Below are 13,472 nucleotides of genomic sequence, written 5' to 3'. Positions count from 1 at the left end.
TCCTCTCCTCTCCTCTCCTCTCCTCTCCTCTCCTCTCCTCTCCTCTCCTCTCCTCTCCTCTCCTCTCCTCTCCTCTCCTCTCCTCTCCTCTCCTCTCCTCTCTTTCTCTCCTCTCTTTCTAGGTCTGAGAATACGATTATTCAATTTCTCTCTCAAGCTACTAAGCTGTTTCCTATACATAGTTCGTGTGCTCCTGGATGATCCTACACAAGGACTTGGATGGTAACGTTCGGGGGTTTTTCCTCGTTTCTGCTCTCAAAGCATTATTTAAGTTATAAGAAATAAATTAATGAGTACACGAAGGATTTGTTTTATGTCTTCCAGATATTTTGAAAGAATTACAAAGCTGCTCATACATTGTGAATGGAAATAAGAACTAAAATAACAGTATTATTTTTTTCCCTTTACCACTAAAATAATCTTGGCTCTCTCCTTAGATACTGTGCATCAGATGTAATTGTGCAAATATGTATTTTAGATGTATTATTACATGACATTTCTATGTAAAATTGCAAATGTCTGGTTCCCAGTTTATGCAACAATTCTTTTTGGATTTTGCTTAAATTACTTAAAACCCCAGATCCCAGAAATGGACAGACAAATACATGAAACTGAGCTTTCATGTAGATGATACTGATGATCATTTTCTAGCCTTCTGCTTTCTCTGTACACTTCAGAAAAATGAGACCAAAGGTATATTCTATACTCACAATGATTTATGGATATAATGAATGATGTGCACACCCTGAATTGCCAGTATGGTATTCTAGATCACTGTTTTTTTTTTTTTTTAATGTGTTACACAATTAATCACCAAATGTAGAAGAAATTGTAATTTATTTATACTGTTGTATTTATATCCTGGGAATATTGAATCTCCTCAATTTTTAATGCTAATAAGCATCACATTTTATTAACGTACTTCCTTTCACTTCATTTGATTCTTTTGTCCTTAAATGCTGAAAGAAACAAAGCATATAAGAAAATACTCAGCTTAGGATGATAGAACCAGCAGTCTTCACACAATGTTACACAAGGGACAGAGTTTGATTTCTAATTTTAATATTTGGATATTGGTTAAATCTAGTAAGGGTAACACCAAAAAAAGCTAGTGCATGGGAGAAATACTCTACTTTACCAGAATGAATCCAAAGAAAAGAGAGGTAAAGAATATTTGCTTTATTCAGCAGTGCATGAGAGAAGGATATGTGAATAGAAGATGTGTTTGTGATTTTTTTTGGTCAAAATTTATCATGAGAAATTGTAAGATCTGAAAAAGGGCTGTGAAGAAATTTCCCTGAAAAACAAGACCTATAAAAAACTGCTTTTGACTCTACATATACCTTAGAATGTCTCTTCAATAAGAAGAAACAAACAGTGAAGTTTCCACAAGAAGTTGTGGAGAAGAGGAGAGAAATTTAGAATTTTTAAAATTCCTTAGAAATTTAGGCATATTAGCAACTAAGGGACTTAACATTTTCTATCTAATCATGGTTTCTGGCATGCTGCAATTCTTTCATTATGAGACCTCTGGTGAGCCCAGCTGAGTATATTGTACTGCATGGTTCTGTCTGGGTGTGCAGGACAGGTTAGAATATCAGACCTTGTGCCAAATACACTTTTGTATTTATGTGCCAAGATGCATATTCATATACATCTGCAGACTGCTGAATGCCTCACACTTCTCCTGGCATGTCCTTCAATCCAAGTGTTTCACAATTCACCAGAGAGTGTATTTATATTTTCTATGCATGTTATTCCCTTACATGGTGTTGTGGTACATCTAAGAGAGTAGTTGGTGTGTTCTGTCTCTGAATAACATTTGTCTGCCCGAGAAGATTCAGGTAAGTCCTCTGCCTGCTCACTAAGGCCCTAATCTTAGAAGCTGTGCCAAAAAAACAAACAGCAGCCCATTAATGCTCTAGAGATCTTGAGGGCTTGATACCAAAAGTCCTGCTTGAATGCATTTTTAAAGATGTGGTGATATGAAAGAAAGTAATTTCTAGGTGCTGGGTCACAGCTTGATGAAAGAACCTACTCAGCATGCTGAGAGCATGGCCACAGAAAATGTTTTCACCTGGTTGGTTTTAAAGTGACAAATCTGGGAGCAAGTCTTTTCATCAGATTTATTTCCTGTTTTTCAGAAATGCCTGCACAAGTTGGTGTCTTTCATTTACTCCTTCAGGGACAGAGGGTGTACAGGAAAGAGCTTAAGACATAAAGCATCCTTATTAATGGGTACAGTTTAGCACTGTCCCACTCATAGCTGGTACACATACAGTTGTTGCTAATCTGTGGGCTGCAGATCCCTTTACTTTCTGCTGACCTTGCTTGCTGAGGATGAGCGAGGATATTTATCATCATTTACAGATGATATATTCCCTCATCCTTATATGACCATGTAAAAGGAAGATTTGTGCCAGCAATTAAAGGCAAGATAACATCATGTGTATAATGGCCAATATTTTTACTTGGGTAGCACCAGTTTTGTACTTTAAATACTGCTGCATGCATCTCCAGCCCTCCTCACATCCTCAGAAGAGGTTAGCAAGCATAGTTTGCTGCAGTCTTTCCTGTTGAGAATGTGCTCTTTGTATCACAGCCTATCCATGGGATAGGATTTCTAGGGTCTCTTGATCTTCAGTATATATTGTGTACTTAGTTCATCTTTACAAAGTGCCATTTCAGTTGTCTTGCTTTTAAATTTGAAAAGAAATCTTCAAAAATGTAACCTGGAATGCTTCACAGTCTTTTATCTACAGCTATGAACACATACAGCAGTACTTTCTAAAAGTTACTTTACTTTTAAAAATGTCTGTATTGATTGCCTTGGGTTTCAACTATTGCATGCATTTCATGGACCACTTAATGATGTAATTAATATCCCTTTCCTCCCATATGTTTTTATGACTGTGTTCCCATACACATTTGCTAATGAAAATGGACTTTGCATGGATGGTATGGCAACTATCAGTAAGGAATTAAACCGGAGTTGTTCCAATCAAAACTACACACCTGGAACAATTGATTGGTGAGTTCCTAAGTTAAAACAGCAACCCAAAAGTCCACAGAATGGTGGGAAGGGAACACAGGAAGACAAATCCATTTCCATCTGGAATGGTGGCATTTTAACATATAGTAGGGATGTTTCTATAAATCTCTAGCCATTACTTACATTTCTGAATGTTCAAACTGCATTTAATATTTCAATTATTTCTCTTGATTGCAAAGTGAACTGCTGGACTGGATGCTGGTGTGAGATCTGGGTTCCATCAATGCTGATACCTTGCAGAAATAAAAAAGAATGCCCTTAACTTAAAAAAACCCCAATTCTGAGTAGGAGTAAATGATTAACAGGAAATTATTGTGCCATTGAGAGTTTCCCATTGCAGTGGTGCTGTATCAGGTGCCTATTAGCATTGATAGGATTCTTCCAAGATATCACAGCCCCTAAGAGTTAGATACCATCACTATCATTATATAGATAGCAAAATGTTCACACAAAAGGATTGTCAGTTTCCCACAGGAACCTCATGATTTGCTGTGGATTAGAAATACAAGTCATGTCAATACTCAGTAGGTAACTACTGATTTGAAGTTTTTATTACTAAGAATTTTTTTTTCAATAAGCCTGCTCTAATTTCCATTCACATGTACAATTTTTTTTTTGTCTGAAACACCAGATTATGATTAATTTCATATTTATTTCCTTACTGTAATGAACAGGTCTCCCATTATTTGGGTGAATCGAAGTTTACCTTTGTGGGGATTACAGGTAATATGTAAATGACAAATTCATCTATTGCCATGTAACAAATGCAGTGATATTGTTTCCAGAATTGTAGCAGTGTTAAAGGATGCTTGGAAATGTTGATGTCAGCAAGGAAATCTTGAACACCAAGTACAGCAAAAGCATAGAGATCAGCTGATCTGTACTAACTCTGTCTGGGAAATGAGATTTTTCACTAAGAAAAACTTACTACTTAAGCTTCCAGATAGGTTATACCGTTATATTCTCTCACCATGATTGGTGTAATGCCAATGCAATGATTGTACTTCTATGTAATACACCATTTTCTAAGGGAAGAAGTCCTTGAAAATACCCGTAGAATATGCACAGTTTGAATAATTCTTGACCTAGATTCAGATTACTTTATTAAATTTAATTTTAAAATACTGAGATATTTATTTGTCTATGCTTGCAGTCCTTTTCTAATATGTCTATTTGGTAAGGGTAGGAATTTATTTGAAAATAAAACCCGAGTTTATCTAAAACTAATAATATATCTGCTTTGGAGAAGCTGATATATTTTGATTGCCTATTTTAATAATTTTGGATATTTTAATTATTTCCTAAATCATAGCATCTTTTTATACTTCTAGATAAAGACACTGTGCACCCTTCAGAGCTTTCAGTTGTAGGGACTGTTAATTTAAAATTTAAAATCCTGAGGCTTGACCTCATGCTCCAGCCTGATAGAATCCATCTTGATGGAATATCCCCATAATACACATGAAAATACAAATATTTTCTGTGCAAAGAACATCAGTAAATTCTTAATATCTATAAAGTAAGATAAGTATTAAGTATTTTGTTTTACTATTTCGATATTTGACTGTTTAAATATTTTAAACTGTTTAATACGTGCACTAACTACATAATCAAATTGGAGGCTGGTAAATCGAGCTCAGCTGCATTTAAATCTTAAAATCAATAATTATTCATCGGTATAATTTTTTTCTGCTTTCAACTTTCTGCATGATACACAGTAAGAAAAACAGTTCCTATTCCACACATTCATAACATCTTCACAAGAAAGTAAAGAGCTGACTGAGTTTGCTTATTTACAGCTTCTTTCTCTCTCTCTCTCTGTCATGTGGGAAGATTTTGGTACTGTTTAGGAATAAATGAAACTCAGAAAAATAACAATATCTAAGCTTCAAGCAAAATGCTCTTAGTTGAGAGGGTTTCAGAGGATTCATGGAAGAGCTGTTTTAGATAATCTTTTATTTTCATTGTAATGTTAATACCTATTCTCTAGAAGCTGGTATTAATACACATATTTTTTTTCACTTCACTTAAGGTGTCTGTGGCCGTAATTAGTCTCTTTGAAACTCTGTTGCTAAGTTATCTCAGCTACAAGGTAAGTACTCTTTGTTACTTTTATGAAGAATTCATTAAAAAATAATGAGTCAAATCCTTCAATATAAAGTTTATGTACCTGTGCCCATGCTGGTATACAAGCAGGGAGTTGAGAAAAACACACTTTCTGAGGATAGAATGTTGCCACACAGGCAGCCCTGTTTCCCAAATGTATGAGCAACCTGTAATATCTAAAGAGTGGAAGTCAGCAATTAAATGCTCATTATTTTCCATTGTAATTTGAAAACACATTCTCAAAAGCGACCTTGATTTTTTGACACTGATTTTAAGTTGTGCAGTTTTATTTGTCTGTCCATAATGTATTGGACACAATTGTCATTGATTTTAAAGCTATAGCTACTCAGTACATATAATTCAAGGTTTAGCCCTATAAAACTCTGCCCAGAAAAACTAGGCCAAGAGAGTACTTAAAAAAAAAAAAGATATCTGCATACTTGTGTTATTCATCTGTGTGATGCTACTGGAATATCTTTTCAAAATGTCTTGAAATCATTTGATTTTGTATTTTTGTATTTGGATTCTCCTTTAAAAGTTAATTTTTTCTAATATAATTAATCAGTTTTCTTCATTCCATTTTGTTCTGCTCTATCTCTGCATTTTTAATATCTTTAGGAGAATAATACTAAAAGCATTTGAAATCATTTACCAAAGAAAATACAAAAATATTTGGTTTCTAAAGCTGAAAATATCTTGGGGGATAATCTTTTTTTTTGTATATTTTGTATTACTGACACTCAGTTGCTATCAGAGCCACTGCTGAATTTAGAGAGTTGTATTTCAGCGTGCTTACTGAGTGATTATGGCATAAATATTTTCCTTAGTGCCCAATAATGCTAAGAGGCTTGCAGTTGTCTGCTGTCTAAAAATTATTCTTCTGAATCCTTGAAGCATATATTATTTAAGGGTTGGGGGTTACAAGTGCAGATCAATTATGGGCAGAAATAGTGGCAAATTTATATCCTGGTGTCTAAACAGTAAAGGGCAATTTCAGTTTGTGCTGTTCCTGAGTTTATTGGGCAGCATTTTCTCCTCATCCATTCTGCTTGTGATTTGTATCAGTTTCAGTGGGTACAAAAGATGAATTCTTGGCAAATCAGCTTCCATGGGAAGTTACTCGTTAGTGTGTGATGGATGGAAAGCTCCACTACCCTGATTTGTTGCATACACCTGTCACAGAAGTTGAGGCAATTTTGTGATGCCACTTCCCTTAAGAGAAAGAACTAAGGGATTAATCTGAGGAACAACAAAATGTGTCAGTCACATCAATCCACTTGATGCAAACACCTCCTTTTCTCTGGTCACGTTTTCCTAGTTTTATTTACACCATTCTCTTGAAGCTAAGAATGGTATTATTGCACCCACTGTAAGGCTTTTCTGCACAGCCAAGGTGACCAAGGGTGCCTTGGTTCATGTAAATCTGTGGTAGATTACTTATTTTACAGAAACATTTTCAAAGCTTTCACAATTTAGGTAACTAACTTCTACAAGTTAGAGAATTAGCAAGCGAGAAAACAAGAAAAAGATGATTGTGTTTGCATCGGAGTGCACATTACTAGGATTTCACAAATAACCTGTAAAATGAATAAAGCAGTCATTTGAGAGAATACTCCAAGAGATTGACCTTTTTGATACCTGGTTCATGACATATGAGAAATGATTCAACATACAGAATAGTGAGGGGAGAGTAGCATATCATGCTACTATGATACAGTGAATTTGCATTTTTTTATAGCTTTTAAATAGGAAGGAATGCAAAGGATGTAGTGCTGTGTTGTGATGCTGATCACTTGGATCCAGGAATGGAAAGTTTACAATCTGCATTCTCACAGCCTAAAGTATTACATTGGGGTTTGTCCTTGGCCAGAATTCTGAAAGATGTCTACATCAAAAATCTCCATTGTCAAAAGTTGCCACAGACATCTGGCAATCCTGCGTATGCCTGGTGCTCGGGCACTCTCAGGGCTTTGAGCAGCACCATACATTCTCACTGCAAAAGGCAGTTTTGCAGAACTCATGATGCATTTATGCATTTCCATGTGGAAGCCAGAATCCTACAGCTGCACACATCCCTAATTACCTGGATCCCATCCATACTGGCACTATGCCTGCACAAGAAAATTATGTGACATTTCTTCTCTATAATGCAGAGGAGGAAACTCCTAACGTTAAAAATGAGGAAATCTGTGAAATCACAAAATGGTTCAGTTTGAAAAATCAGATTTGATTTTGATTTTACTCTTCATACAAAACCCTCTCAGTTTATAGGCTCGCTTGTATGTCTGACTCCCACCAATTGCAATTACATGGAAGACAATAATCCCTGTCCCTGAAGTATAGTGGTTTCCAGATGTGGAGAGTTAAAAATGGAGAAAGAATTATATATGATACGGAGATTATATTTAATTTTCAGTGGCTGTATCAGGTGGTTATTTTTTCAGGGAAGATGAACATGTCATTGTAACTGAAAATAAAATGCTCTACTGCAAATTCTTGTAATACTGCCATGGTATGTGCTACACTATTACTGCATTACCTATGATGCAGTTCTGCTACACAGCATTAGTAAAGCTGTACGTCACTGAAGTTCAACTACCTTCCTTTTCCAATATGTGGATTTTCACCTCAACATTTAATCAGACAACCACTGTGCAGATTTGGAAAAAAAGAATTATCCTCATCCTGTTGCTAGCAGTAAGCAAATTAAAAGATCAATGCCACTTCACTGAAGTATGTGGGAAGACCTCTCATTTCATGGAAGCAAGATCAAGTTCCAAAAAGCCCTGAAGTGCTCTGAAGTATTGGTGGCAGAAACAGAGAAGTTGATATTGTAGTCCTAATTTAAATATGAATATTTAATTTAAATATTAAACACTCGATTTCTTCCTTACTTCCCTCTCCAAAACAGTTGAGAAAGAAAAAATACAAAGTAAAGATAAGTGATAAATGCAAAGGATGAAAGGAAGGAGATTTAAAAGTATATATCTTTTGTTTGGGAAGTACAGTATGATAGACTGTAGGAAAAAGGATCCAGAGTGATCTATATTCCATATTGACATTTGTCACATGTGTTTAAATCTGAGATGAATGATATTCCTGAATTTCAGTTGTGGGAGAGACTCCATGTGTTTCATTGGGATATCACATGTATTTCTCGTCAGAAATGTGTATGTAAGATGACTGTGACATTGTGGGTTTTTTTTCCTTTGCTTTGAAGGGAAATATCTGGGAACAAATTCTGAGAATACCCTTTCTCCTGGAAATAATTAATGCTGTCCCTTTCATCATCACGGTAAACACGTTTGAATTAATACATTTGCACGTTGTACTTTTACAGCTGCACAAATACTCTTACTTTTTTAAAATAAAATTTCTTCTAATGTGGGTGATGAGTTTGTGCCTATGGGAAAAGAAATTCGCCAACAATAAGAAGATAGTTTGCTGCTGGAGTGAAGTCATACAGATAACTTTCCATTTCCTCTTCCATGGGCACAAACAAAACCAAAACCCTCTAATTCCAACTACAGCACAATCAATAAAATAAACCAGCTGGTTGTAGAAATGTAAGAATCACTCATGTCTCAGTGAAAACTGACTGTGTTCCTATTTTATCTAATTATCTTGCATGTGGTTAATCACAAAGGAAGACAAAAATGTTATTTAAAGCCAAATCTCACGCTAGAAACACATTAATAGTAAGTATTTTTCCCAAGTGCTTAATTTCTGCTTGAATAGTAAAGCTCTATTCCTCATCAGAAAAGCTTCTAATGAATTTGTTAATTCTTCTTGCAGATTTTCTGGCCAGTCCTAAGAAACCTGTTTATTCCTGTATTTTTAAATTGCTGGCTGGCAAAGCATGCTTTAGAAAATATGATTGTAAGTATGCAAAGGAAATAAATATTCTAAAGTTGTGGGGTTTTTTGTATATTGTCTTTAGTGGGATTTTGGCAGTACAGTCCAACCCTAATAGGAAGCTAACCAGATCTGTATTTAGATTATCCAAATGGTCAAGCATTAGTAAACTGCTTTCTGCATCAAAATTTGAAAAAACGAAGACGTGAAATGAAATCTCAATTAGTATAAATTGTTACTGTGCCAATACAGGAAATGGCAGTGGATGGTTCTTTTGCTACTCTGCCATTCATACACAATTGCAGGGAATCAACAGTTAGGCCATAATTGGGCTTTGCAGCCTGTAATTTGTAAGCTAGACATGAGCAGACCTCAAGGCAGCTTGCAATAGGATCAGAATTGTGCTGGGATGAACAAAGAACTAGATATTTCTTAAATAATCACAGAATCACAGCTGGCACTTCTGCACCTTCTACATTATCAGCAAACTCATAAGTGCATTTGGGTGACTGCGTTGCTATCAGAGTACTGCATAATTCCAAAACAGAGTCAGATCCTGACTTACTGGTTCCAACCCAAAAATAACACCTATTTTCCATTACTACAGAATGATCTTCACCGAGCCATCCAACGCACACAGTCCGCAATGTTTAACCAAGTCCTCATTTTAATATCTACCTTACTATGTCTCATCTTCACTTGGTAAGTGGCCAAATGCCCTTTGTTTTTATTATATATTTTGGCTTGCCTGGTGGAAACCAGGCAGTAAAATAAGAAGGGTGAAACACATCAGTGAAAGTGTTAACTAGCACCTGGGGTGTGAGCGCACCAGGTTTGGAAACAGAATCTGGATGCATGGGAAAAGGAATCCTTCTTACTCTCAGGCAGGAAATACAGATGAAGTAAAAACATAGGATAAAGCAGGCACATATACCAGCCTCAGCAGAGAAGTCACTCACATATGAAGAGTACCAACAGAAGTAAATTGACCCACACCAAGGTCACCTTCCTCTGTCTGTTGGGACAGAGACAGCCACAGGACTTTGACCGAGTCAGGTTCCCCTAAGGATTACAGGGGATAGCTGTTAATAATCCAGATTACAGACAGTGTAGAATGTATTAATCTAGAGTACTGACGGTAGTGGATAGTAGGTTCAAATAACCAAAATGTACTACTCTGAAGAATATTTTGCTGCAAGACCTGAAAAACTTGAATTTACATCCAGAGGAAAAACACCACTTGGTTGCCCCATGTTTACATTGTGCCAGAGCGATATGGTGTTAGCCAGGGCTGGAGGCAGATGAAGGAGACTACATGATTAGTCTGGCTATACAGTAGCTCTGTAGCTTACTTAAAATACAGAACTTTCACATCAGTAGTGCCTGAGAATTGAGAATCATACTCAGGGGGAATACAGGGCTGTGTACAGCATGATACAAGCTGGTGTACTGGAGGACAGTGAAGAGAGAAGATGGTTCTGTGTGGAAAGGCTAAATCACCTGTATTTGTTTTGCCAGACAAGATGCCTTTAGGTCAGCACATTGATAAAGTTTGATGGGTCATTTTGGAGACAGTAATTCGATTTTTTCTTATTTTATTTCTCTGGCTTGCTTTTCTGATAGTCACTGTTATGTGCTGCCTAACCCTTTTGGTAATAACTGTAACATAGCACACGGCCTTTGGAAGAGGAGTTTGCTCTAGCCAGACTAAATGAATGGTCCAATTTTACCCTTTGTCATAGGGCCACACACCTGTTTAATAACAAATGCTGCCTGTTCCAGACAGTAATGAATTTTTGTGATATTTAATCTCCTATTGAACATTATGTAATTTTATATGCATAGGGATTTGGACATTTTTAATTTTGCTTTTTAGTTTTTTACAACACAAGGTGCTATTGAGTAAATATTGCTCCACCTTTTTTACGTACCTACTTCAATATTTTACTGAAATACTGCACAAATTATGTATCCTGCTCACCAGCATTGTGATAACTGACAGTGAAACATGCAGGAAGTGGCAAGCTCACCTGTAATTATGGCTGGGCTCAACAGCTGCAGATACTACTTCATTATAGTTCATTATTTACTGACCTAGGACTGACCCTGCTAGACTTGAAAATAAGCTAAATGAAATGAAGACACCCAGTAATGCTGTAACTAAGGAAACAAAGCACTTTTTGACTGAGAATAGTTGTTCAAATATCTGCAGTTTCTCTAAGACTGGAGTTATGTTCAAGTGTTGTTATGCTACTCTTGTCTATGTGAACACACATAATGGCATTTTTACACATTCTTTCTTTATACTACTGATTATATATTTAAAATACCTCAAAAAACCTCTATAAACAGTCCAAATCAATTAACTTAGTGTCTTTGATTATGTTACATCTATGGCGAATTTTATAGACATAATTTAGAACTTAGATGAGTTCCTTCCTGCTGAAGGAGGACCTAAGTCCATTGCTGGAATCTATCCACTTAGGAGTGCCTTTCACCAGACTGATCTTTCATGTTTTCTGCAAAGGGAAGTAGTACCCAGGTCAGTGCCCCCAAACATGTTTGGGAACCAGCACTTGCATAACACTCAAAACCTTTCAGTCATCACCAGTCTGTTCTCATAAGCATGCTCTGGCTCCATTTAGAAACACTGCCCTGCTCCATGTAGTACCACGGCTTCAGCAAAGTAAAATGACTAAGCCTGGATTAGTAGCTTGAGCACAGTGCCTTCAGTTGCAGAGCACTTTCCCCTGAGAGGATGAGGGACATGCTCATGGTGTGCTTTTGGCACCACTGATACCTGCCCTCATCAAGCCTCCCTGCTGACACTCAGGCCCTGGGTGGATTCAATTGAAACCCCACAGCCCCCTTAGCTCCTGCTTGCCAGGCTTGTGCCATCTGCTGCAAGAGCAACATCAGCACTTGTGAAGCCAATATAGCTTTAAAACACAGGGTTTTCTGTTCAAAGCCACCTTTTTTTGGCAGACACATAGACAGAGATGGAATGGAGCTTTTTATGGGAATTTCACGATTTTATAATATGGTATGAAGCCCAGAAAGATTCCTCATTGGCTTTGTTCCTGTCTGCATATAATAAGAATTTTCAAAATAACTTTACCATAACTAGCAGGAAACCCACAGAAAATGAATTTCACCTCGTGCATCATCTGTAAAGGCATCATTTACATCTCAACATCAGAATCTTTTAAGTGGTGGTTACACAGATAGGCACGTGCTAGCTTATGTCTTACAATTCAGATGGAAGCTTTCCAATGAAAAGTAAAAAAGTAAGTTATCTGAGGTTACAACTGGTTGGCTAACCTCACAGTTTTTAGATTCCATTGTTCAGGCTGTCCTTTGCACTCAGAGTATAGTAGAAAAAGGCTTATTCTGTGTTTTTGTATACAGCTGACAATTTTCAGTGTCATTACAGAACAAACAGTAACCACAACAAAATTTATGCTCTACTCCACTCTTTGATCTTTGGTGATAATTGTTTATGGATGTGGGGGTGGAACTCATTTGCAGGTCAGTAAATCTATAAGACCATTTTCACGTATCTTTAATTTACAGATTACATACAAGGGGTTCTTTTTTCTCCTTTTTCCTGACGTCAAAGATAGATTAGGCTGTCCAATAATTTTTCTTTCTTTAAACATTTCAGTGGCCTTGTAACCAGAGCAATTTTGCATCTACTAAAACATGTGTGCTCCACTATGACAGACAGACTGTTCAGCAGTTACTGCTGAGAGAGTTCTAGCGAGAATTATAGACCTAGTCATAATATGTGTTGTGTCATTAAGCTAATGGATGTTTGCACTTGTTTGTCAAATGGAATACTAATTATTTCTGTAAACTGTACAAGAAGACAAATAACAGCGAATGAGTATTTCAGGCATCTTTCTGTGACACAGTGACTCATCTATTAAAAGTTATTTTGAATTTTAAAGCAGTGTTAGTCATATATCACCAGTGTAGAGTGATTAGCTTTTGAAGGAGGTGGCTACAAATTCTTTGAGATGGACAGTTATTTTTTTTTTCATACTCAAACCTGCACAAACTTCGCTTAAGCTTTATGGAAAGCTCACTGAGATCTATCTTAAGATTTTTTACACTTCAGTGCTTTCAGCATCTGAAAATAAGGATGTTTCCAGACAGTAGCTTACAGAATACCTGTAGAATGCCAGTACTGTAGCCTCAATGGCAGTTATCCACTCACAGTTCTCATCCAGAGGAAGCAGTAGGAGTAAATTGCTTGAAAGGGTGAAGACAAATCCAACAATGATCTAGTCCAAACAAGACAAGTCAAGACCTTATGATTTGGAACAATATGTCAGAGAAGAAAAACCACCCAACCAAGAAAGGATTAATCACAGAAGATTTTAGAGAGAAAAAGGTATCTCAGTGCTCCAGTTCCCCTTATTATCAATAAGTAGATATAAACACCTCAGAAGGTGAT

General features: G+C 36.5%; 1 protein-coding gene across 1 annotated transcript in view; it reads left to right on the top strand.

Annotated features, from left to right (window-relative positions):
- KCNT2 (potassium sodium-activated channel subfamily T member 2) overlaps positions 1-13,472 on the top strand; it is a 115,445-nt gene that overhangs the window by 33,489 nt on the left and 68,484 nt on the right. The window contains exons 3-9 of the mRNA XM_053985768.1: positions 123-222; positions 2,975-3,031; positions 3,727-3,775; positions 5,085-5,144; positions 8,379-8,453; positions 8,954-9,037; positions 9,621-9,715. Of these exons, the coding sequence (XP_053841743.1) occupies positions 123-222; positions 2,975-3,031; positions 3,727-3,775; positions 5,085-5,144; positions 8,379-8,453; positions 8,954-9,037; positions 9,621-9,715 (520 nt within the window). The remainder of the gene's footprint in view (positions 1-122; positions 223-2,974; positions 3,032-3,726; positions 3,776-5,084; positions 5,145-8,378; positions 8,454-8,953; positions 9,038-9,620; positions 9,716-13,472) is intronic.

The sequence above is a fragment of the Vidua macroura genome, chromosome 9 (assembly GCF_024509145.1).
Source record: "Vidua macroura isolate BioBank_ID:100142 chromosome 9, ASM2450914v1, whole genome shotgun sequence".
NCBI lineage: Eukaryota > Metazoa > Chordata > Aves > Passeriformes > Viduidae > Vidua > Vidua macroura.
This window is presented reverse-complemented; position numbering and strand designations above follow the sequence as displayed.